Here is a 26,644-nt window from a genome sequence, read left to right as displayed (position 1 = left end):
GACTCAGTCCCCTCAAATGACAGATGTCTCTGCTGTCAGTTGTGGGGCCTAAGGCTAGGTCTACACTGGGGGGAGGGGAGGGTCGACATAAAATATGCAACTTCAGCTACGCGAATAGTGTAGCTGAAGTCGGCGTATCTTAGGTTGAGTTACCTGGCCGTGAGGATGGTGGCGAGACGACCGCTGCCGCTCCCCTGTCGACTCTGCTTCTGCCTCTCGCCACAGTGGAGTTCTGGAGTCAACGGCAGAGGGATCGGGGATCAATTTTATCGTATCTATGCTAGACACAATAAATCGATCCCCGATAGATCGATCCTTACCTGCTGATCCGGCAGGTAGTGTAGACATACCCTAAGTCTCCCCTTGTTTACTCCGGTTTTACAGCAATGAAGCTCCATTGTTTTCAGTGGTGTTACTCCTGGTTTATACGAGTACAAGTGACAGGCCATTCAAACTTGGTAATGGCAATGTGCACTCCTGATCACTCCAGAGATAACCAGACATGAGGAGATGTCAGGAGCAGTCTGCTTTCTCCCTCCTGGAGAGGGAAACATTGTATTTATCAGAATGACGTTCAATCATGGCCTCTTTTGAAAACAGTGAAACTGGCAGAATTTCTCTGCCTAATTGACCTTTGTTGGTTTTCTTTATTCTTTTTCTGCTGGAAAAGAGAGATCCTTAACTGTAAGCTAGAATGGGTGAAAAATTTCCATTTAAAATATTTTGGAGAAAAAAATAGTCATTTTTCATATATAAAAAAATAATTTTATTTGAATTTTTGTGATTTTTCAACAAACTGGAAAATGATAAAAATGGAAATGTATCATTTTTCAAACTACGAACATTTATCAAGAAGTGGTGGGTTTTTTTAGTTTTATTTATTTATTTCTTACTTTTCTCCTGTCCTCCCCGCTTCTCTCCCTTTTTGCTTTATCCAATTTGCTGTTGGGAAAAAAAGTAGGAAAAAAAGGAAAAGAGGGGAAGTTAAAGGGGCAAAAAAGCCAGAGGAAGAAAAACTAAACTACAATTTATTTGGTTTTCAAAATAACTTTTTTTTTAAATTTGCAGTTTATGGTAGAAAAAAACAAAAACAAAATCAGTAAACTAAAAAAGTTCGAACGTTCTCATGGCAAAACAACTGGAAATGTCCAACCAACTCTAATGAATGCCTTTTTTCGAAAACCGACTCTTGTTTTGAGCTGAATGAGAATAAAGTTAGATTGACAATGTACAATGCAATTAATATGGGAACATATTTTCTTTTACCAGGGTTTGGAGTTTGGTCTCTTGAATTCAATACTTTTTTTTTTTTAATGACAGCAATAACCAGTGTAAGAGATAAGAGGGACAGCAACAGGCTCTTTGCAGAAATCCTTACATCAATATACACTAAATTCTGCACTATGTTATATCAATTTTCCATAGAGAGACCTCCGTGAAGTGGAGGGGCCCCATTAACATCTGGGTGCTTTTCATCTTCCTTTTGGTTACTGTACTATCAGGTGATTCGGGGGAATGAAGCCTGTGTCATTGAGAGTAGTAAAATGTGATTTTGGTGCTCTCAGTTTTCAGGTGCCCAACTTGAGAAACCTTAGAGGGCCCTGACTTTCAGAGGGAAGTACTCAACATTTTCTGAAAATCCAGTTTCTTTACGGTGTCTCCAACTGGTCACCCAAAAACTGAGACCCCCAAAATCATTAGTGACTTTCAAAAAGCTTTCCCATGGTGTCCATCTCCAAAAGGCGTTTTAGATGCCTGGCCAAATATAACTAACACCATTACTTAATGAAAATGGCAACACATCTCAATAGATCCTGGATGCAACAAAACAAATCCCCAGTATCCCATTTCCCAGGATATGATAAATAAAACAACCATCTGTCCACATAAAACTTGAAAGTAACTAAAAAAACATTGCTTTTCCACTGCAAGTGTACTATATACAGATTTATGCTGTCGTAGCTACGACAGATACAGCATTGGAGAGAAAGGTAGAGGGCCAAGTCCTTGCCAGAAAAAACTCCACCTTCTGTCCTCTTGATATAGTTTGATGAGACAATCTTAGTTCTTGCCATGAGACACAAGATAGCAGATAGCCCTTCAAGGAGACTGTGCTTATATTAGTTAGGGTTTTAAGTCCAAATAGGGAACTTAAAGGCACGCCCTTCATAATGGGCTGCCAGTGCAAGTCCCAGGTTATCCTGTGCCACACAGAAATACAAAGTGCAAAGGACTGCACTTTAGTTAGGTTGGAACCTTAGTCTGATGTGGGTGTTTTTAAACTGTGTCAGAGGTGTCTAGAGCACCCAGTCATATTGGAAGGCAACACTTTCTTGAGTGTACATAAAGCCAAAAAGTCAGATCAAGTACATCTTTCACATTTCATGTGATGTGTTCATTAAGCTGAGGAGGGGTAATCAAGCTGCCTAGCACAAGTTCTCATGGAGTTTGTTTGAAACATTTAACTTCAAATAGTAGTACTGAAAAAAGTGACTGTTCTCATGTGCTCGCTCTCTCCCTTAGTTGCTCCACTTAAAATGACCAATTAATGTAGGTTTTCTGTCATTTTAGTTGGTTATATTGATTGAAATAACACACACACACTTACATGCTCTTCTGCCCTTAAGAGAAGGCTGGATTAGTCATTTTTTCCAAAGAGAAGTAGAATCCCCTATTGAAAGTGTTAACTGAAATATTCACATCAGATGCCAACTTGATTCAAACCTTGACCTCCTGGTTGAGAGGTAAAACAACTATGAGTGACAACAATCTGCCTTCAAGATAATTTATTATAAACACATTTCTGAAGCCTGTGTGTTTATTATATAAACATACCCTAAGCCTGACTATCCATTAAAGCTAGGCTTTCACCTCCTTCTACAATACAGATTTATCAGAAATTCACCCCCCTATGAAACTCTTTATGATCCCAACAGGCCTGATTCCTTCAGCTTGTTTTATTTCCAAACTATAAATATTGTTTTTTCACTCCTCAGTGTGGAAATTTGGCTACCTCCATATTACATGCTTACTGGAGTAGAAAACTGCCTAATCAGATAGGAAAACAGTTGGTGGTATATAAATCAGGGTTTGCCGAGGATTTCAAAGTGTGAAACTGGGCAGACGAGCGCATATCCTAGGAGTTCTGCCTTTCCCTAGCTTCCCTGTAGAGATTTCACATGGCAGATATGGTCACGAAGGCCATCTGTATAAATACATGGGTGTGTTGTCTTGAATTAACACAACAGTGTTAGTGGGGAATGCAATTATTTTTTTTATTTTAACGTTTCCACACCAGATGGTCTCAAATGTAAATTGATCTACAAATAATAATAATAATCCTGATCATCTTGATTTTGGTGAGGAAATTGCTAGTAATAAGTGCCTGAGTACCAGTTAGCCCAGCAAATGAGCTAATCCTAGGTTCAAATTCATCCATGGTGTAATTTCTCTGACAGCAGTGGTATTGAACCAAAGATGAATTTGACCCTTGCTGTCTGTAGGTCAGTAATGCTGGGGTAATTGAACCATCACTGAGTTATAAGCACTCTCTCCTAGACTTACGGTGAAAATTTCCCTTTTTTCACAAATGGTTTTACTGTAACATTGCCTGTTTTACTCAGTCTACATTCTTTTCTAACATTCATGTCGAAATAGAGCTGAAATAAAGATTCATGTTGTAGTGGTGACAGGAGGAGTTGTTACACAAGATGTAAAGTTTCCCTTGGATTTCATGTCACGATTTTTTCTCATTATTTAAACAAGAACTGCATTGAAGTGGTGCAGGTACCAGGCAATAAAGATTTCCCTTGGTGCTGACAAACCTTGAGACCGCAAATGGAGGTGCTTACATGCCACAAGAGAGTTTGCTGCATTTATGTTCTTTTCCTCCACTCTAGGTTTTGCTGTCACAAAGGAAACATCTTTATATAAATATGTTCCTATATAAAAATTATATATTTCCAGTTATGTACCATAGCTTTATTTCATTGCCAAAACATTTTGATTAATAATATGTGGAAGGAGTTTCTGAGGATACAACTTGGAACCTGTCAAGTGTATTAAACTGGCATTGGGGAATTACTTTAAAATATTTTAATTGTAATTCTGTTACATTGTGTAGCAATAGCTAAGCACAATAACGGAGAGGTAGTCTGTTTGTTAAAAAAGAAATCAGATGCAGAATACATGTTTTGTGAAGAATTCTGAATGGAGCTTTTGTAAGTGGCACATTTAAGATACCTGTGCATTTGGGTCATAAGCAGTTTATTTCTAAAGTCCATTTGCAAGAGGACTGTCAAACGAGACTTTTTTGTGGCTGTGGGTTTTTAAAAAACAAAGTAACAAGCAAAATGGACTTTTATTGGAATCGTGCAGTTCATCTATGGGTCGCTGATAGGGGAATTGAGATGCACATGGTGTGCTAATTCAGAGAGGAAAAATTGTAGACAGGACTTGATTTAGAACAGTAGGTGGTTGTGCATAGAAGGAAAACACAGGCATAAGAAAACAGCCATTTTGTTCAAAATAGAGATGAGGTCACAGTTGGGCAACATATTGGACTTTATTTAACATATTAGTAGCTATTGTTTTGCTGCATTTCCAAAGTAGCTGCAAAAGGATGTTGCAGAGAACAGGCTTGCTTTATATATACACCCTTATGTGTGAACTGGCATGTTTTATATAAACTCACTCACACTTAGATACACTCTCTCACACACATGCGTGTGCACACACACTTTCTCTCCCCCATATCCTACATCCTTAAGTTTCTTTTTAGTACCAGCTAATCTTTTGACGCTTAGAAATTATGAATTTTCAAAGACAGAGATCAAAAACCAAAAAAATTGCTTGTGCGGCATTCATCCGTTTTCCTTACAAATATATTTTTTTAAAATTTCTTTCATGGAAAAAACATTTTTCTCTTAAATAAAATGAAATTTTGGGGGAAATTCTGGTTGTCTCATTTATGACTGATAGAGCAAATTGAAAAATGAAAATCTATTTTCACAAAAAAATTCTAAATTTGAATTAAAAGTGTTTGAAACCGACCATTTAAAAAAAGTAAGTTTTTAAATAAAAAACTTAAATGTTATTGAAATCTTTTAGAGAGACAAGGTGGATGAGGTCATATATTTTATTGGACTAACTTTTGTTGGTGAGAGAGACAAGCTTTAGAGTTTACACACAGCTCTTCTTCAGCTCTGTGTAAGCTTGAAAGCTTGTCTCTCTCACCAACAGAAGGTGGTTCAATAAAAGATATTACCTCACCCACCTTGTCTGCCTAATAGCCTGGGACCAACATGGCTACAACAATATTGAAATCTTTTGTTTACTGAAAATCCTATTTATGGTAAATAAAAAAAATTGATAACCATTACGGTAACACTTTAAATTTAAAAAAAATTGAACATGATTGATGTTTTTTGTGAAAAAACAAGATTGTGGCAATTTTTTTTGTGAAAAAAAAACTTTAAAAGGCCATTTTTGAAAATAAAAATATTTTATTTAAAGTTTCAGCCAACTCTAGTGATTGGGATAGAGCAACAGTTTTACCTTTACAGCAGGGTAGAGCTATAACACGAGCGCAAGGGATTATTGCCACTGATATTACCAATAGCAATCAATGTCTTACAAGGGGCATAACTGTACAGAATCAAGATGTGGCAATATGTCTGTGCTAGGAGCTGAAGGTTTTGCTAAAGAGACATTACGCTACCCCTGTTGTACAGGTGAAGTAACTGCTACTAGTTCACATACTCCTCCTCTCCTGTTTGTCGCCTGCTTCATTTTCGAGGAGATCGTTATAACTTGATGTGTTCATGTTTAAAACTGTTGCACGTTTATTCATGTAAAGTTAAATCCTTTTATCCTTACTGAAGTGAAACTCCCCTTGATCTCATTTGATGAAGCGGGAAGCAGATCCTCAGACTGTGTAAATTATCAAAGCTCCATAACTAAACAGTTTACTCCACCCAAGGATCTGCCCCTGGGAGTTTTGCCTAAAGTAAGGATGGCAAGATTTCACTCTTAGAATCCGATTCAGCAAAAATGTCTGCCTTCTTTGCCATGCACGACTGCAGGAACCTTGAAAAATGAGCTTTCCAGATGTGTGTTTTTCCACTGGAATAGAGCCCTATATAGTGTACATGAGGATAATATTTATAAAGTAATTGTCATTTTATTATTTAGTAAGAATTCACAAAATAAGTAGAAATATCACTTAAAGCAAATTAAGTTTCTAAAATGAGTGTAGTTTTGCTTCTAGATATTAAGTGAAAATGTATTTTTTGTTGTATCTTGGCAGAACCTTGGGTTTATGTTTTGCTACTTTCAACATGTCAGGCATTTGTTAGGTCGGGGTCTGCAAATCTTCAAGAGCTTTTCAGGGTGAAAATAGAACCCTTGTGATTGCAATCTTAGAGAATATTTTCATTAGTGTGTCACTACTGTTTCTCTGCAGTAGAGGTGAGTGTGGTTGAGTAATAAATTGAAGAATGGTACTCTAAAGCATTAATCATTAACAGTGCAAACTTGCAAATGTCATTGCTCAAGCTTGTTCTACAGCTTAGGGTTATTATCATGAGAGATTGCATTTTCCAAAGAAAATACTCTCATTAACATTAGTCAAATGTATTTATTTAAAATGTTACTCATATTCCTGAGATACCCTGGGAGGGAGAAGACACGGAGTGTTACTTCAGCACACTTAGGTACAGTTCAGCCTTTCGGAGGATAAATTTTATTAGCAATTTTTGTGTACAGATTTAATCAATTGGACATTAAAAACTGTGAAGGTATCTATGTTGTCAATGACTTATTATAACCTACCTGTAGACTGAGAGTTGAAACCACTAACCCATTGCATTGTGCTCCCCACTACGGTACTCTGAAGTTTGGCTTAAAAAAATGTATATTTAAATATTTAGTTAAATCATATTGAAACTAAGTGGGTCATAGTTAGGTGTGGTCTAGTAGATAAATCACTTATCTTTCAGGTGTTGGACTGAAATGCAAGCCAGTTCTTTGATTCAGATTATATTAATTTAGTGGTCAGATCTCACATAGTTTGAAACAGTGGGATTTGCTGCTTGAGAGAGTATGGAAACAGAGCTAGCCTGAATGATTAATTGTTTCTCACCCTTAGGTGGTCTTTTCAGGCTTGAAATTATTTGGAGACAGCATTTGGAAATTCAAATGTGCTTGCTTATATTGTCCTTGGCTTGTGAATATAAAATATAAAATAATAAAAAACCCTTTAGTATTCCAGCCTTCATATGCAGAACTTCCCCTCACAACTGTGGGGGAAGGTCGAGGCTGTGACAGATAAAAAAACAGTAAAGTTAGAGTGTTCTTCACCTGAACCAATCTGCCAATATCCACACTGCTTTAATTTTGGCTGTATACCAATCTATTCATTGGCCAACAGCAGTTTTTGTTGGTGTTTATTTTTACACCACATATTCAGCCAGGGAGAGACAAATAAGTATAAAATTATTCTCTTCTTCCCATGTTGACAGTCTCCTGATGGAGGATGAAATCTGTCCACAAAAGCTTCAGTTGATGCATTTTGAGCAGAATTTTATCTTCACTTACACAGGTGCAGTGGCTGTAAGCAGAATTGGGGTGCTTTCAAGTTTAAGGGGCTGATCCTGTAACCTTACATGCAAACCTTACCCAGTTAGACCTATTGAAATGAGGGTATCTACTCTCATGGGCAACGACTGCCTGCCTCCCTATCTTATCTGGATTCTATCATCTCCATCATTATGAAAATATTACAGAGCACCGATCGTTGTAGTATTTAAGCAGGAAATACAGTAATTAGGTTCACGCAGAAAACATCCGTAGAGGATGACATGATAGATTCTGCTCTTCACATTTCCTAGGTTCTAGGAAGCTTTACTTGGTGGCTTCCCACCAACAGCACAAAAAGAAGAACTCCACATGGACTCCTCCTGAGGGTCGAAATGACAGTCTGGACCTATACATTGATTTCTTCCCGGCGCAGGCAGAGCAGAAAAAAAAAAAAAAAAACACATCTCGCTTGCATAACCTAAGTGTGCATGCAGCAATGCAATGCCATCCACAGCCTCAGAAACCATCCTAAGAAAAAAGCTGAGGAAGGAGGGGCTGTTGGGTGCTGTCATCATCTGACTACCAAGGTCAAAAGGAGGACAAAAGGCCAACACCAAACTCTCACCACCACTGCCCTCAGCCCTGGCCCCCACACTGACTGACAAAAATACACTACTACTCTCTACACTACTACACTAACACACAAACAAATCAACATACCCTTAGATGCCCCCCCCCTCCGACCCCTATATACTATATTACTGCAAAAATCCCAAAAACCTGAAACCTGGATCATCATCGGCATTCGGGCATTGAATGAATGACTGGATATGTGGTGGATATGTGGACTCTCTGGACCCCCACCACCCAGCACACCACACCTATCCATGACACACTGATGATGAGATTTCTACAATGCAATGCATGGTGCCCTGAAAACACCACCCTGGCCACCATACCATGGATGCTCTCACACCAACACTCACCAACACCTGATGGAATACAAGCTGATGAGAACAGTATCCACAGATGCCACAGATGCTGACAGCCTTGCCTTTATCTGTGCCTACAACTATTTCAAATTTGATGACAATATATATTGATGATATATATATCATATAGAGTGGCCACACTGCTTATGGGCACCCGCCCCCCCCAATATGCCAATATTATTTTTATGGTTTCTCCTGAACTCCTCTCCGCTCTCTCCTTCCCTACCACTCCTCTCTACTACATACCCATGATGACATCTTCATCATCTGGACCCATGGGAAAGAGACAACAAAAATTCACACACCACCACACAGCTTCCACCCCACACAGCCAAACCAACTGAGGTCAACTTCGGGAGGTCCACGTCCCTAACACTCTACACAACATAATTGATACCACCATTAACACCACCCTATGCCCGCCCCCCCCTACCTACCTTCCCACACCACCCCATCCATTTCTTCCAGCCAAGCCACACAACACAACCACCACATACAACAACCACTACACCCACAGACACAGAGACACACCTAACCAACACCCAACACCAAGAAAACAACAGTACCAAAACCCTCAAACACAGAGACAGATCAACAGAGTAGACGAGAGACGTAGAAATAAGAGACAGACCCTACAACCAAGAAAGAGAAAACCCAAAACCCAGAAAGAAAACAACAAGGACTCCACACAGAACCCCTCCAGCCCATCAGCTCATCATCAGTCCCATCATCAAGGATGATCCCCAGCCTTCACTACAAGGCAGTGGGCAGCCCACAGCCCTCCCCACAAGGCCAGGCACCAACCCACAGTGCACCTCTCACAGCCACACTGCACACCCAGTAACTCTAGCTCGACAACCAACCCCACAACACTAGACACCCAACCATCAACACATATCACAACCAGTAACACCATCACACCCCCACCAACACCCACAGCACACACACCCAACACACACACACACCATCACCGGTACACCCACCCCCATCATGCACCCCATCACCCACATGCCATGTGCATGCCAGCATAATGGCTCTATCTCTCTCTGAAGAAAAAACACAAATAAAATAGAAAATATACAATGGACACAAATATGGAAAAAACAAAAACTAGAGGACAAAACTCCTAGCCACACAGGCAATAAAAAACCAGCCATGCTCCAACAAAAAACTTCAGGGAAACTTCAAAGAGAAAAAATGAAAAAACTTCAGCTCAGCCAAACATCTGCCCATCAGCTCAGGATTAAACAATTTGAAAATCAGTTCTCATCACCTTTGATTTTCACCTCCTCCTCAATGACACACAAATTTCTCTCCCTCAGGCTCTCTCTCTCTCCTCTCAGAAGCTGCTAGAACACCTCTCTCTTGCCCCCTGATTGAACTACTAACATCTGATAAAGCTTGTTGCACATCTGCATATGGGCATTCACCTGACTCATGCTGCTACACCACTAGTCTCTGAAGGGTGCTCACACACTTTGTTTCTTGCTGCAGCAGACCTGTTAGTCTATACTAACCCAGAGACAGACTTTACTTGGTGGGTTTGGTTTTTTTTGCTAATGGCGAGTAATCACAATGTCAAATGATCTGTCATGGAAAACGGGTATTATTTTGGAATGTGCTCTGAAGATTGATACATTCTCCTTAGATGATGAGTAGGTTTACTTCTGGGAGTGAGCATTTCTGGAACGGGCTCTAATGGAGGTGATTTTGCAGCCTAGACTAGAATTACGTTTAATCTCTGAGGGGTTCGGGTGACAAAGGCTACATGAACAGGTAGCAAATGTATGAATAGAGCCCTATGGAATTATGAGCAATGTAATAACATTTAAATAGGCCAGCAATTTATTTTATATATTAAATGATTAAGCATAGAAAACAATTCCAATTGTAGTTTGCATTATGGTGATTTTACTATACACAAGTTTCATAAAAATTCCTATTACGTAGTCGTTGACAATAGAATATAACAGTTTTAGTAAGTTATGTTAACTTGTACACTGTTCCTTTATGTAAGAACCTTCCCAGATGCAGTTCTCTTTGTAAGGGAAAATTAGCTTCCTTATGTGTGTCCCCTCTGCCAACTTTTCCTCCTCTTTTTGCTTGATTTTACACGGTCCATGCCAATTCATTTACAAGATAATTTTGTTTAAAGGTAGTTAACACCCTTGGACCTCTGGAGCTGATTCTTAATACTCCCAGTCACCACAGAGTTCACCATGGTAAGCAATACCATGTTGTCTGATTTTCCATTGTTTGTTTTCTAACTGTCATTATTTATATTATATTTAAAATGTACAGAAAGGAGGAAATGTGGCTGGTGTTTTTTTAAAAAAACATTATAGGGAGAACAGTAATAATCACTCTAAGGTTTCATAAGGACTTTTATTAAAACCTTTTATCAGTGAGTTATAACTTCAAAATATTTGTGTGTCAAACTGAAATTTTTCAGATTGGTTTCTTTCCAAATGTGAATTACTGTGTACAGTTTGTGCAAAACAATTCAGCATTTGTGAATATGAGAAATGTGATGGGAATAGCAAATCCTTCTCTATTGTTAAAAATAAATAAATATGGTAACCCATTTTCAACTGTTCTTGCACCTTAAAGTCCAACTCTCAATATCAGCATAGCATTGGCCCTGTTTTAGAAGAACTGCATTTAGCTGTTCCAGTTTTCATTCTACTGCATTATTGAAAAGCCCATTTTGCACATGTGCAATACAACTGATATTACTTTTTTTCATAATTTTCAGCGATATTCAGAGAAAGGGTAGGCTGTAGTGTACATATGTGATTGGTTAATTTAATGGCATAATGAAGAGTGTTGGGAAATGTGAACTGAATAAGGGGGGGCTCCAGAGGTGCCCCTGGCTCATCCACTGGGCAACTTGCAAGGCTCATTCACTGAGTATCTTGTAAAGGGCAGAGATAATAAGTAGAACAATAACAGGGAGATGGAGAAACTTAATTTACTAATTTGAATCGCGCTCAAATATAACTAAATGTACCGTGGATGTGTAGCTATTTATTATAGCTATGTGTTAAGTGTTTATGGCACTGTACAGATATTTTAAAAAGTGGGTTCTGTAAGTGTCCAATCTTGCAAATTTGCATAAGTATTGACAGTCCAAATTGTGGTCTCATTTTCACTGCTATAAATCCAGAGTGAGCCTATCCACCCTGAATCTAATCAGGTTTACACAAGTGATGCACAGGTTTAATCCATTGACTTCACCAGAGTAATCCAGTTGGGGTAACTGAGGGCAGAATTTAGCTCATTGACTTTAATGGGACTACTTGCACATGAGGAAAACTTAAAGATGTGGAGCCCTGTACTAGATAGAGAGATTGATCCTGCTCGCAATTAAGTCATTAGCAGAGCTCCTCGTAATTTAAGTGGGGGGCGAGATCAGGTCTATAATATGGGAGGTGTACAGGAGGCAACAGGAAGTCATTCATGAGATCACTGTACATATTTTGTGCATATTTGGCATATATCTTGTTAGTTACAGTTTGGATAATTTTTGGTGATTTTTCTGTTTGTTTGTTTGTTTGTTTGTTTGTTTGTTTTTTAACTTTTGTATGTACATACATGTTGGGGTAAATCCACCCCAGGCATAATTACATTGACTTCAGGTACATTGCAATAATCATGAATATGTTTTTACCCTGAGCTATATTTTAGTAGTCAGATGTAAGGCATAAGAAAAGTTATAGCTGGTTAACTATGAAAGGTTAGCCATCTCTTATCTCGGTTAGTAGGTAAGAAAATCAGACTTACAAACGAGATTCACTACTTCAGTTGAAGTTTGTAGAATTCACAGATTTTTCATAATTGCACTGAATATTTTTTTATAGGCAGAAATCCTTACTGCATTGACAAAAATTATGGTGGTACCCTCATTATTTGGGACAGAATTTTTGGTAAGTGGAATAAATTGCTGTTGCTAATGTTAATGTTGCAAACAGGAAGTTTTATGCTCTTAAAATGGATTATTTTTCCTCCTTCCAGGAACATTTGTGGCAGAAAATGATAAAGTTATATATGGCCTAACACACCCAATAAATACATTTGAACCTGTCAAGGTCCAGGTAATGTATTTTTTCTTATTGAACTTATATATTTTAACATTAACTTATTTTCAAAAGAAATGTACGTTTTTGAAAGACTGGAGGCAAACTATACTGTACTATAGATTGTTTTGTAATTATTTGAAGTGTTTACTGTAACACTGGCACACGTTAGTGGTTTAAACCATTTCATATAAACCACATATAAAATATTTCTGCAAATCTCAATTATTATCTTCTCATTTCTCGCTGTAGTATATTTCAGTGTTCTCATAAGGATGAAGGGTTCAGCTGTACACACTGGTGGTGAAAATGCAGTGAGTGAAAATTATTCATGTTGTGACGCCACTGAAATCAGTGGATTTACAAAAGGGATGAGTTACGTTCATGTAGTGATTAGTCTTTTGCCCTGCTATGTTAGGATAACCTTCTTTATGAGCAGGTGGTAGAGATACAAAGTGTATTTTATTTGTTACATATATCTGCTATAAATATTGCTCTTTTAGAAGCAATTCCCAATCTAATGTCTTATATAATTTGTTTTTAACACATATATTTATTACCTTTGATATTCAGGATGTCCCAGAATAATTTATTAAACAATGAATTAATGATACTGTTGGCAGTAAATGCAGCAGCCAACATGTGCTCAATAAAAGCTGAGGTACAGTTTGAACATTAGAATCTATTTAATTGAGGAAGATTGTTGGCTAAGGGATGACAATTATCCTTGCCTCTTTTCACAAAACCCAAAAGGTTGTTTACCTTCCACTTGTTTCAATTCTCATTTAAAAGATAATGGGGATGCACAGGATGAGAATCAGAACAGAATCTGGTCCAGTGTCTCTAACACTGCAGTTCCCCTTATGACTGTATGGCAATCTGATCCCTGAGCCTGAGTCCTGCTGTGGAACTTAAACGCACGTCCTGGCCCAGAAAACAGTGTTCTACCAATAAATTATTCTGATACTTGATGTGAAACATGGGGGTTTGTGAGTGGCATTTAGACCTAGAAATAGTTACACGTAGAAGATTCCATTCAGAACTGTTAATGAAACATTTCTGCATTTTTACTGGAATTTTGAGTTCTCAGAACCTCTGAATGTCCCTTGGTAAAGCAGGGTAAAGTACATGTTTTGCTAAATTGCTGTTTTTATTAATAAATATGGACAATTACTTATGTCTTCACAGTTATGTCACTTGGCTTATATATGGAGCACATTTTGGGCCACACCTGGATTCAGTAATAAGCTCTCTGTAATATTCAAAGGCCCAGGTTGGGGACCAGGAAAACCTAGACTCGGCCTTCCTGAGGAAATCCCAGTGGTAATTGAATATATAGAAGGCTTTCAGTTGCATATAATTCACTTGCCCTATTAGTGCTAGTGGATCAAGGTTAAAAACTCTACTTGTACCATCTTAAATTAGCAGTATTAAAGAAGAGGGAAACAGAGACTTAAGGAAATGGAAGTTTTAGCTGTGTTTTCCCTTTATATTTGAATAAAAGAGTAGACACATACAGACTTTTATATGTCAAAGATCTTTTCATCATTCATTTGAGAGATATTTTCAAATGTTTTTCATAAAGTAGCATTTAAAAAAATCTTTATCTTAATCTATTTCTTACAATAGATTATGTATATATTTTGATAACCGCACTTTTACCTTTCTTCCCCATATTCCTAAGTGACTAGTCACGTGCCATTAAATATGACCCTTAATCACTTGGTATTTGCAATTAACCTAGGTACTAAAGGATAACATGATGAAATAGATTACTAATGAAGACTATTATCTGTTTTGATGCATCTAGATCACTGGAAAAGAGGTTCCATTCAATCCCAGATTGCCAATATATCTTTCTGTCTATGCAGTAGTACATTTTGCCTTGATGCTGGGCTTTTATGTGGACCTGTTTGAGACCCAGGCTGTAAGTAATTCACACTTTTAGTGAAATTAAGTGTTTGATGTTAGCAAAAAAATTTCTGTTGTGAGAAGTTTTTAATGTTAAAATTGAAGTAATAAAACAGACTCTGTAAGGGCCTGATTCTATTCTCACTTATGTTGCTATAGTCGGGGTAACTCTACTGAAGGGGGAGGGATAGCTCAGTGGTTTGAGCATTGGCCTGCTAAACCCAGGGTTGTGAGTTCAGTCCTTGAGGGTGCTACTTAGTGATCTGGGGCAAAAAATCAGTACTTTGTCCTGCTAGTGAAGGCAGGGGGCTGGACTGGATGACCTTTCAGGGTCCCTTCCAGTTCTATGAGATAGGTATATCTCTGTATATTATTTTTATTTTTTAAGTTAATAGAATTGTACCAGTTTAAAACCAGTGCAACAGAGATTGGAATCATGCCTAAGAAATGTGTCTATAACGATGAAACTAAAATATACTCTGTGGCAAGGCACCGTCTCGGTCTCACCAGCCTTAGCAGTTTTTAGCCTTGGCAAGACGGGCTTGGGGTAAAACAGCCCCTCTTGGCTGCACAGGGGCAGTCCACCCTTCTCTCAGCCAGTCTTTTAGGCTTGTTTTTCTCCCTTATGGGAGGGAATGTAGTTTCCCCTCCTGGTGAGGCTTGCTGTCTTGCTGCTTCTCACCTACTGGCAGCTTGACTCCCCCTCTTCCCCCTCCCTGGGGAGGGTTTAAAAAGGTCTCAGGCAGCCCTTAGTTGGAATCAGCTGATCCTAATTGACCTCAGGTAACTCTCTCTCAGCTGATCCTAATTGATCTCTGGTAACCCCTTTTCAGCTAAACCTGATTGACCTGTAGCCACTCCTCCCCAGTTGATAGGGAAGAGGGCCTTTTACCTTCTGGGACTGTTTTCTACCCCGCCCTTACAGCTGTCTGTCCTGAGTTTATCACAACTCTATAATATGAATGATATTTTTCCCCTTCACAAACAAATTAGGGATTAAGTTTTTTCTGCAATACCAAGAATTTTCTTTTTTCCCCCTTTAATTCAGATATTTATCAGCCTGCTCTTCAGATTTTAGCATTGTTACATAGCTATATAAATGCATAAAGTTTAGCATAATTCAAGTAAAAAGGTAGAATGAAGCCAACTTATTGGAATTACAGATAAAAGAATTAATATCAACATTTTCAAAAATGAATTTGGGTGCTTGAGTTTCTGGTTGCCCAATGGTAGAAACATAGAGGCCTGATTTTTTAGAGGATAAGTGCTGGGCACGTTCTAAAAATCAGTCCTTATTGAAATGTCTGAAGTTGGGCACCCAAAAATGTAGGCTTCCAAAATCAGTAGTCATTTTTCAAAAAATCTTGGTCAAAATATTTGTGTTGGTTCTCTGGTTCGAATGCTCCTTCTCCAGTACATGACATGTAGGGCAGGAAGATGGTCTGAAACTGCAACGATGAGCTGGGGCCTGCATGGTGGCAAGCTACAAGGTATGATCCCATGGCACCATATAGACTCCCAAAGCCATTCAGTACCAAATAGGTAAAGTCTGAATAGCACACAAAATAGAGATTGTACCATTCTGGTGGAGAGAAGTTAAAGAACAACTATTTTACAGAGCATCCCTGCATAATTTAAGTGAAAAAAGTTAACTCTGCTTGAACTAATATCAACTTATTCTGCATACCCTGTGACCTCACCAGAAGGTCACATGTGTCTCCATGGTTTGGGGATCCAAAGGTAATATGGTGCATGGCTGTGGTGCCATTTCTGAAGGCATGGACTAGAGCTACAGTGCATATGAGAGAGAGATCAGTTTCTGGTGTCATGTATTGTGGCTCTCCAGACTATGAATGATTTTCAGGCCATGTCCCCTGCCACCAGTAAATCTGATTGACCTAGATGTGCGTACAGTGGGTCTTTGCAGCAGCAAGAGCTATAGTGTATTGCACATGAATTTCTCCCTGGTTTTGTTTTTTTTCCCCTCAGGATGGGGGAATATGTGGCCCCAACTATTTTTTGTACTATCATTTACAACTACAGCTGTTTAAGAAGTGCTGTCAAAGGATTAAAGGAAGTTTAAATAAAACCCCAAGCCCTTTAACATTATTCTTTCAAATTCTCCACAGTTTCACAAATGAACCATCCTGAAGGTTCACTGTTGTAAATTTAAAGTTGCAAAATGAGCAGAAAATGACCTGCATAAAACATGAGGTAATGGGGTAATAGAGAAAACAGGAAGAGAAGTGCCCATACTTCAGGAAATAAATGCCAAAGAAGGTGAAGAAAGCAGTGCTGGACAGAAGACCAAGTTCCTGGATCTTTTTAAAAATACAGAGGGGAAACTGTCCCAAGAAGAGAGCACATATATGAATAACGTAACTTGGCAAATTCTTCATTTAGTATCAGTTTTCCTGTACATTGAGTTATGGAATGGTTGTAGACAAAACTGGAACTTTCTGCTTGGCTACAAATTATGCCATAACCATGGCATAGCTCCATAAATGGAAAGAGCTAACTGTTTTCCTAATTTTGGGGGAATAAGTTCCATTTCATAATAGCAATCAGACACTGGAGCAGCACACAGTTATTACATTCCTCATGTGATTATAGTCACTCAGTCTTTGGTTTCATGTCCTTTAAAAGTGTTAAGTTTTTCCATACACGAAGAGCAGCCATATACCTTCAGTGACCTTTAATTTAACTTAAGAAAACAGCAAAACAAGAAAGAACAAATTATAAATTTTCTGCAAGAGAGAGCACATTGTCTTTCTTTTCTCCGTAGCAGTCTGCGCAACATTCTGAGAATAAAAGTTACTGCTGAGCTCTGCACACCAAGATCTGAGTGAAAGTTCACTGAAGACAATGGGCTTTGGATCAGTCCCAGAGAAAATGCTGGAAATGTAAAACTGAAGTACATTAAAAACAAAAGTCATCAGTTTCATAACTGCATCTACTACAAAAATCACTCAAAGTGTATCTTAATCAACACTTTCTGGAGTGTCTTATTGATGATTGACACTGTAGCACATGATAATATGTGTACTTTCGTTAGATTGTTAGTACGTGAGCAGTTTTGATAAGATAAGAACATGTCTCTCAAAGGCTGAGAACACAGTCGTAATCTAATGCAACAGGACATCATTGGGTGGTGTACATTATCCTGTATTTTTAAGCACTCACGGAAGTTTTAAGGATTTTCAGATAAAAGCCTCTAAATAGAGAAACTTAACAAAGCTACCTCCTTAACCCTGAAACTGATTTCTGCATTAGTGCTGCTAGATGAGGAAACATAAAATGTGGTACAGATTGTTAGCATTTGGTAAATTCTGAAAGGTGCCAGCACCTTTCATAGGGGCTGAAGCTCTGCAACATGCCAGGATGAAAAATACTTTTGTGGGACACTTCACAAAAATAAAATAATCTAAAATCCTTTGAAACGAAAAGTAAATTTGGAAACTGACTCTCATCTAAATACACATTCATTTTGAATGGTGTATTTACTTGGTTGGAGTAAATTATTTCTTCTTTACAAATAAATAGTCTGTTGATTAAAAAATAGTCTGTTGATTAGGAAGCAGTGTAAATTTCTTCCCCAAATTCCATAACTCCTTTTCTTAAACTTTGTGACATTTGAAAGCTTGCAATGAAATCAAAATCCAACAGAAATATTTTTTTCTGTTTGATTGCAGCCAATAACCACATTGCAAAAGTTGTGGCTGACTTGTAATTGGGGACCCTGCTGTGGTCCCACAGGCTTCTCTGTTTATTCAAATACTGTAGTATATAAATACTCATTTATTTTATCTAGCTATGCATACATATAATTTTTGGAGTGGAAAGAGGATGCTAGCAGTAATGCTAAGCTGTAAAAGGCACATTCCTTTCTCACTGCAACTTGTAATGCACACATTTAATATATAATGCTTGGTTTAGTGAAATAATCTACTGACTTTTTTGTTGGTCTTGATAGATTAATGCTTAGGAAACTGATGCTCAGATGCCAGGGTCCACTTTATGGGGTGATACTGTGAAACAAATTTGAAATGTAAATTGAGGAACCATGCTAGGGAGTAACTACAGTGTTAGAACTGTAAAAAGAAAGCTATAGTAGTTAAATAATAAACACATTTACACTATGGGCTGATGTTTTCAATGTTTCCTGTTACCACAATATATTATCTGTTATTATATTACAATATATTTGAATGCAGATTACTTTGTTTATTGTACGTTTAAAAGACAGCCCACAGCAACAGCCTACAAATGTGGGAACGCATTTTTGCTATGCGAAATGGCTTGAATGTGGCACTTTCCCCATCTACTGTGACATATTGTACATAATTTACACATACTGCACCTGTACCTGCCAACAAAGTCACATGGTTCACCCTTCACCATTTCAGAAAGTAGAGCTCTTTGAGAGTGGGAGACAAGTAATGCAGTATATATTCTTCCTTTCAGCGTGTCTACATAGCATAAGAGGGTCAGAATAGGTTTGACTTGTAAATAATGGTGATCTACAGGCCCTCCTTCTGTCAAGTGTAGGACCTGCATCAGGTTTGACAAAGGATACAGGTGCCACTACAAATTATACTTCCCAATTGACAGAGTTGCTGAGAAGAAATAAAAAGTGGTCCAAGAAGCAGAAACTGTGAAGTAGACAGTTTGCACCCAGGGGCGGCTCTAGGTATTTTGCTGCCCCAAGCACAGCAGGCAGGCTGCCTTCAGCGGCTTGCCTGCGGGAGGTCCCCGGTCCCGCGGATTCAGCGGCACGCCTGCGGGAGGTCCACCGAAGTCGCAGGACCAGCGGACCCTCCACAGGCATGCCGCCGAAGGCAATCTGCCTGCCGCCCTCGCGGCCACCGGCGCAGAGCGCCCCCCGTGGCTTGCCACCCCAGCACGCGCTTGGCGTGCTGGTGCCTGGAGCTGCCCCTGTTTGCACCTATTTTTCCCCTGCTTTCTCATTGTATATGAGCAAGGGCTTTATATATGTGAACTTCATATCATTGTAATCCAGCTGCTAAAAGCTTAGTTACCTTTGAGTCTATATAAAGACTGCCTCTGTTCTTTTTCTTGCTTTTATGTTTTTACATTAGAAATATATCTATACTCCCTTCTCTTTGCTGGAACGTAACAGTCACAGAGGTTTAAAGTTAAACTGCTTTTAATTCTCCCTTTGCAAACTGAGATTAGGGAGAACAGAAGGATAATTCTTGGATGACTGAGTCCCAATCCTGCAAAGATTTACACACACGGTGTAGAAGACTATTCGCATGAGTGATATTATGCATGTGTATAAACCTTCACAAGATGCCATCTGAATTTCAGTATTTTCTCCTTCCCCAGTGGTGGGGAGCAAAATCTGCAGTTTAGTTTACAAGCTTGGGTGACGCCTATATTTAGGTCCTCTCTATCTCATGTCAGGTCCATCAAACAGAGGCAAGTGAGGACTAGAACTAGTCAGAATTTTTCAAGTGAAAAGTGGTTTCATGGAAACTGTTAACATCTTTAAAATTTTATTTTTTTTCCAAAATATTTTCCCTTTGCCTATTGAAAACTATGTGTTGGTAAACAAACAATGTTGATAATAATTTTGATAAAGAAGTCACACATTTTTTTTAAATGCCTCCATTTTGAGCCCTCTGAATTGCAATTAAAAAAAAATCAACCAGCTCTCATGTGGACACCCTCATATGGTATTCCTGACACTTCAGATCCATAAACAGGGTGGAACTTATTTTTTTCTCTTTTGCGGAAGCAAAAGTTTATACATCTTTATACATCAGAAAGGAGAAGTAAACACACACATATATTGACTCTTGATTCTCAGTGTGCTAACAATTCTATTCTTCTTCGAGTGCTTGCTCATATCCATTCCATGCTGTATGCACAGTTCTCAGAGATTTTTCCTTCGTGGTATCTGTTGGGCCATTTCTAGCGCCCACTGGAGTCACTCACATATGTGCCGGTATAAAGGGTACCGCGAGCCCCACGCCCTCTCAGTTCCTTCTTACCACCTGTGACAGTTGCTGGAACAACGCCTCTTGCTGTAGCAAGTCTTCTTTCCCAGTGGTTTGGACTTTCTCTGTTCATATTTATATAGTTATTGTAGTTGATGTATAAAGTTCTTAGTTAGAGTTACTATATATTATAGTGTTGCTGTCCCTGTTGTCAAGGGACTTTTTGCCCCAGGGGCTGGGCATGCCCCTTTCCCCGGACTTCAACCATGTGCCTTGTGTGGCAAGCCGATGTCAATTAGTGACCTGCACACTAGCTGTCTAAAGTGTCTGGACGAGCCTGCATTAAAGAGAAGTGCCAGATCTGCAGGGACTTCAAACCCTACATGAGAAAGGATAGAGATATTCGGCCAAAGGCCATTCTTTTTTATGGCAGCGGCCTGATTCTGAGCTATGTTCGACCTGATTTCCAAGGTCATGATCCACCCAATAATGACTGCTCGGGTCTGCGTCAAACTATTGGGTCATGTGGCAATATTTACCTACATGGTGCAGTATGCAAGGCTATGCCTCAGACTCCTATAGATGTGACTGGCATCAGTCTACTCCCCAAGCAGACATCACCTGGACTCAATACTTATGATCCTGCCTCCAGTCCTTGCTTCACTGACCTGGTGGAGAGACCCAGGATCCGTAATGGAGGGGGTACTGTTTGCTGCCCCTCAACCATCAATAACCCTAGTCTTGGATGTGTCAGACCTGGGATGGGGAGCCCACCTCAGCAATCTCAGGGCCTGTGGTCCCAGGAAAACTCTCCCTGTATATAAACTTCAGGGAACTGAGGGCAACACACTTGGCTTGGTAGATGTTCCTTCCCCAGGTCTCAGGCAAAGGGGTGCAGGTCTTGAAGGACAATGCTGCATCAATGTTTTACATCAACAAGCAGGAAAGGGCTTGATCTTCAGCCCTGTGCTAGGAGGCCCTCTGGCTGTGGGACTTTTGCATGAAACATGCCATTCACCTCGAGATGTCACATTTCCTGGGAGCCTGAAACCTCTCACCATGGGTGGTCCCTTCACCGGAGGTCGTCAGTGTCATCTTCCAGAAGTGGGGGCCTCCCCAAGTGGACCTGTTCACCACCACACAGAACAGGAAATGCGATCAGTTCTATTCAGTGCTCAGGCACAGCGTGGGTTCCCTCTCCAATGCCTTCCTGGTCTTATGGACAGACCACCTGCTGTACATCTTCCCACCTATCTCCTTGGTTTACAAGGTCCTCCTAAAAATCAAATGGATTTGATATCCTGATAGCACTAGCGTGGCAACACCAGCATTGGTTTGGTGTTTTTCTGGACCTCTTGGTGGCAGCTCCACTTGTGCTCCCGCTCCAACCAGACTTGAATTAATAAGACCACGGCTGGTTGCTTCACCCAAACCTCACCTCCCTACACTTGACTGCATGGTTGCTGCATGGCTTACCCCTGAAGAGCAGGACATTTTTCTGTCTATCTTCTTTCCAAAACCTCACAAGACCACTGAAGAACATCAGCATCATATATTGGATGTTAGGCGGGCCCAGGCCTTTTAGATTGAGAGAATTAAGCCCTTCCGCAGCTCCACGCAACTCTTTTTAGCAGTAGCAGAAAGGATGAGACGGCTACTTGTGTCATCTGAAAAAATCTAATTCTGGATAACCGCCTGTATCCAAGCTTGCTGCAAGCAGGTGAAGGTTCCACCTCTGGTTATCATGACCGCTCATACCACAAGAGTCCACGCTTCATCAGCAGTGTTCCTCATGCAGGTACAATCCACGACATCCACAGAGCTGCAAACTGGTCGTCGTTTCATACCTTCGCTTCTCACTACGCCATCGCCCAACAGGACTGTGACGATGCCAGCTTTGGGAAAACAGTGTTGCAGTCAGCATGTGCATGAGCTCCGAGCCCACCTCCAGCGGTACTGCTTGTGAGTCACCTAGCATGGAATGGACATGAGCAAGCACTTGAAGAAGAAAAAATGGTTACTAACCTTCTTCATTTTTTTTTAAGCAATATTGTTTTCAACTGCCTGTACCCTCTGGGGAACCCTTGCAAAGCTGAAATGACATTATGAACAGGAAAAAGAGCAGGCTGGGCTTTCATATTTATTTAGAAAAAATAGCTGTTTGCTTTTGGGTACCAGTATGAAGGGTTCAAATAATTTCAGGGGAAAAACAGTAATGAAAATTTTAAAAAAATATTTTGAAGACTAATCCTATGATAAGAATTATTTTTGGAAAAATCTGATTCTTGTAGCTTCCAAGAAGCAAAAAGAAAAACATGTAGGGAGTGGGCTGGAGAATCTGGCATGGGTTTTTTTAGATATAAAGTTCAAAATATCAAACTACTTTAAAAGGAGACACTAATGTATAATTGAGAGTGAAAGTTCGGGCTGCTCCAGTGTCATGTTTAGAACCCAATATCCCTTCAGAGAGCTACCCTAAATGAGTAATTTGTTCTTTGTTGTTTTAACAGACATTATCACAGGTAACTCTTCTCCTGAGGATTGGCTACATTATCCTGACATTGACCTCCATTGGATTCCTTATGGAGCAAAGGCAAGACATGAAACATTTTCTTTCTTTTCTTGTTTCCTGACTGTGAAAAAAAAAAAAGTCCATTGGCTACCACAATTACTTATAAAGTATGGCAACCATTAAAGTATCAAACGACTATAATGTTAATCAAATGCATGGACTTCCTACTTGCACGTTGCAATGTATGGACCAAATTGTGATGCACTTATAAATAGTACCCGACTGTAGGGCTACTCAACATGAGTAAGGACCTAAGAAATAATGGAAAACAACTGTAGAGAGAAATGGAATCAGCCTGCCTGAAGATGATGCAGAAGAAATTATTTATATTTAATTAATGGTTATGTCTTCATTTAACATTCCAGTGACAATCCTACTCTGTTTCACATTCATTATTCAGACAGAGGTAAATACCTTTGATCTTTACACGCTAAATTGTTTATTTCAGCATAGAGAAAGAATTTGGCAATGTACAGGAGCAGTTTAGAATTTATGCCGCAAAAAATGTGGATGGGTGTAAATAAAGGAAAATTAGAATTGTGTAAAGAGAGGCTCAAATTATTCATTAGGAATTTTTCATAATTTTGCCTTGCCCCATTCTTACCCTCACCTCTTGTATAATAAATAATTTACTCCACCAATAGGTTACAGCTTTATTCAGAGTTTCCCAGGCAAAAACTACATTAAAATAGAACTAAGATTGAGAGTATATATATATCAGTAATTTAAGGTAGAACACATTACCCAGATTTCAAAATGATTCCCAAATCAAGCTTACTAATCCAGGAAATTCAGAGCTAAGGTTTTAAATTGTAAACTTTAAATCAGATTTATAGTGAAAACTCAGTTGCAACTGCATATTACTACAGGATATCATCAGTTCCTTGTTCTGTGTTCCTATTTGTCACTGAAGTACTCAACAGATTACATGCAAAGGAGAAAAGACTGAACATTAATTTTAATTCTTATTCTAGGCCCAAAGCAGCTAGTTTGGAAGCTGTCCGCTGCTCAGTCTTTCTAGCTCTGCACAAACTTAGTTACCTGAAAATATACATTGCTTCTTTGGCATTTACTTACGAGGTAAGATATTTATTTTTAAGAATACTGCATGCAATTTGCAGACCCTAGGGACTCTAGATCCCCCCCCCTTTTCAGAAAATGAGTCATTTTGCCAATTTAAGATTATGGGTTGCCTTTAGAGGTATATATTTCTGATACATATTTTTGACTGTACAATTGATCAGAATTTGGGAATTTTTTTCGTAGCCTTTTATCATATTTCTTACATGTTTTGAGGCTTTGCTGTAGGAGAAATTGTTAATTGTGGGTGGTACCTAATGTATCAAATCAAAAAAAGTCAGAGACAGCGATGTGTGTTATCCTGCTAATCAAAAATAATATATTGTTGGCCATAAACTTTGAAAGAAATACCCTCACGTGCTGCCCAACCTCCAGATTTAATTTATTCCCGGATCTTAATTATTCTGCAGGACTTGACAACAGCCCAAAGAGGCATGCTCAGTTATCATTGTGTTGAGATTGACTTTGTGTTGCCTGATTTCACACCCTCATTATGACGTGTTTGTGTTTACTGTGTATGACTTTTGGTTTCTCTGCACTTGAGTTTCCCAAAATCTAGGTGTGTATTTTACATTAAAATGATACTTTTCATATGACTCCAAACTGCACCACATTCTTAAGGAATCTATGGTTAGTTTCCAGATGAGGATTAGGGTTGTGCAAGTCTGGTTTTATGAATGGCTCACTGCACTATTGAGAGATTGGTTAACAAATAAAGTTTACTTTTGGGTTTGGCCGGATGATGATCTGAAGGGTCCAACGCAATCATTTGACTGTATGTTAGCTTTATGAAGTGCCAAGTGAACATGAAGCAAGCTATTTAGCATAAGTGAGTTATTTAAGAAGAATGAATTAAACATAGTAACTTAGTGTTTTTAATATAGTGGGGGTTTTAAGAATAACAGTTTCAAATGTCTTTCCCTGAGCAAAAGACTAGGACATATATGTATCTTTTGGTTTAGAAACAGAAAGATCAAAGGCCAGATCCTGAAGTTGTCTAAATTGGCATAGCTGTCAGCTTCAGTGGAGTTACACCAATTTACCTCAATTAAAGATCTGACACCCCCCCCCCCCCGCAAGACGTTGTTAATTGGGTGTTTCTGAAAATGGTACCAATTCTATTGCCTTTTCCTTGACAGCAGGCAATATCACCATGGATAAATTCTAGTGTTCCCCCCACCAGGACAGGAAACAATAATTGTTAGACAAAATGTAAAGCTGGTTAGCAAAGCGCCACTACTTACAAATTATTTTGAACTTTTTGGTAATTGTTATATTAGTGTCATAACCTTGATTTTAAAATCAACAAGTGTCTTATTTTCTTTTAATCAGTGTGTGTCCGAGTTAAAGCCCACATTTTATGGATTTCATGATAGCTTTTGTTTTAAGTATGAAGGGCCTAGTATTTGGGAAAAAAAATTAGTGTACATTGAGTAAACTAGTGTAATAGATATATTTTAAACATAGAATTAATTGTCCTGTGTTTATTTTGCTTCCCAAGGTGTGATAGGGCACTCTTAGCAGCTATAAATAGAGCTTTCTGGAAGCCAGGACTCTGGTCACTTAGCGCACTCAGGGTTAGAGTAGGAGGGAGTTAGGTAGTGAACTGGCTTCGAAAATTAGAAGGGATCACTGGCACGTGTGGAGAAGGGGATGAGGTAATTAGCTTACCAGCTGGATAACTGGGAGAAGGCAGCAAGTAGGTAAAAGCCTGAACAAGGCAGCAGGAGGGGTCTCCTGCTAGCTGTTGCTGCTATAGTGGTGTTGTACCTGGAGCACAAAGGTGAAACAATCATAAAAATACTTGGTGAAGGTTGTCTGGATGACTGTTTATGCTGTTTAGTCACCAGGGGGACATACCAGCCTGGATAGAAAGTTGACTAGATCATCAGGCTCAACGGCTAGTGATCAATGGCTCCATGTCTAGTTGGCAGCTGATATCAGGCGGAGTGCCCCAAGAGTAGGTCGTGGGGCTAGGTTTTTTCAATATCTTCATTAATGATCTGGCGTGGATTGCACTCTCAGCAAGTTTGCAGATGACACTAAACTGGGAGGAGTGCTAGATAAGCTGGAGGGTAGGGATAGGATACAGGACCTAGACAAATTGGACGATTGGGCCAAAAGAAATCTGATGGGGTTCAACAAGGACAAGTGCAGAGTCCTGCACTTAGGATGGAAGAATCCCATGCACTGCTACAGACTAGGGACTGAACGGCTAGCAGCAGTTCTGCAGAAAAGGACCTAGGGGTTACCGTGGACAAGAAGCTGGATATGAGTCAACAGTGTGCCCTTGTTGCCAAGAAGGCTAACGGCGTTTTGGGCTGTACAAGTAGGAGCATTGCCAGCAGATCGAGGGACGTGATCATTCCCCTCTATTCGGCATTGGTGAGGCCTCATCTGGAGTACTGTGTCCAGTTTTGGGCCCCACACTACAAGAAGGATGTGGAAAAATTGGAAAGAGTCCAGTGGAGG

At 39.3% G+C, this 26,644-nt stretch overlaps 1 protein-coding gene across 6 annotated transcripts in view; it reads left to right on the top strand.

Annotated features, from left to right (window-relative positions):
- Positions 1-26,644, top strand: part of AGMO (alkylglycerol monooxygenase) — a 515,888-nt gene that overhangs the window by 140,765 nt on the left and 348,479 nt on the right. For 5 of the 6 annotated variants that reach the window (XR_005593863.1, XR_005593864.1, XM_039523587.1 and 2 more), the window contains exons 6-12: positions 10,726-10,792; positions 12,431-12,496; positions 12,585-12,664; positions 13,835-13,969; positions 14,457-14,573; positions 23,031-23,113; positions 24,067-24,172. Coding sequence is in view for 4 of the 6 variants with exons in the window: in XM_039523587.1 (XP_039379521.1) it covers positions 10,726-10,792; positions 12,431-12,496; positions 12,585-12,664; positions 13,835-13,969; positions 14,457-14,573; positions 23,031-23,113; positions 24,067-24,172 (654 nt within the window). In the remaining 2 variants the exon portion in view is untranslated. The remainder of the gene's footprint in view (positions 1-10,725; positions 10,793-12,430; positions 12,497-12,584; positions 12,665-13,834; positions 13,970-14,456; positions 14,574-23,030; positions 23,114-24,066; positions 24,173-26,644) is intronic. The other variant, XM_039523589.1, reaches the window with a different exon arrangement.

This window comes from Mauremys reevesii, linkage group 2 (assembly GCF_016161935.1).
Source record: "Mauremys reevesii isolate NIE-2019 linkage group 2, ASM1616193v1, whole genome shotgun sequence".
NCBI classification, from domain to species: Eukaryota; Metazoa; Chordata; order Testudines; family Geoemydidae; genus Mauremys; species Mauremys reevesii.
This window is presented reverse-complemented; position numbering and strand designations above follow the sequence as displayed.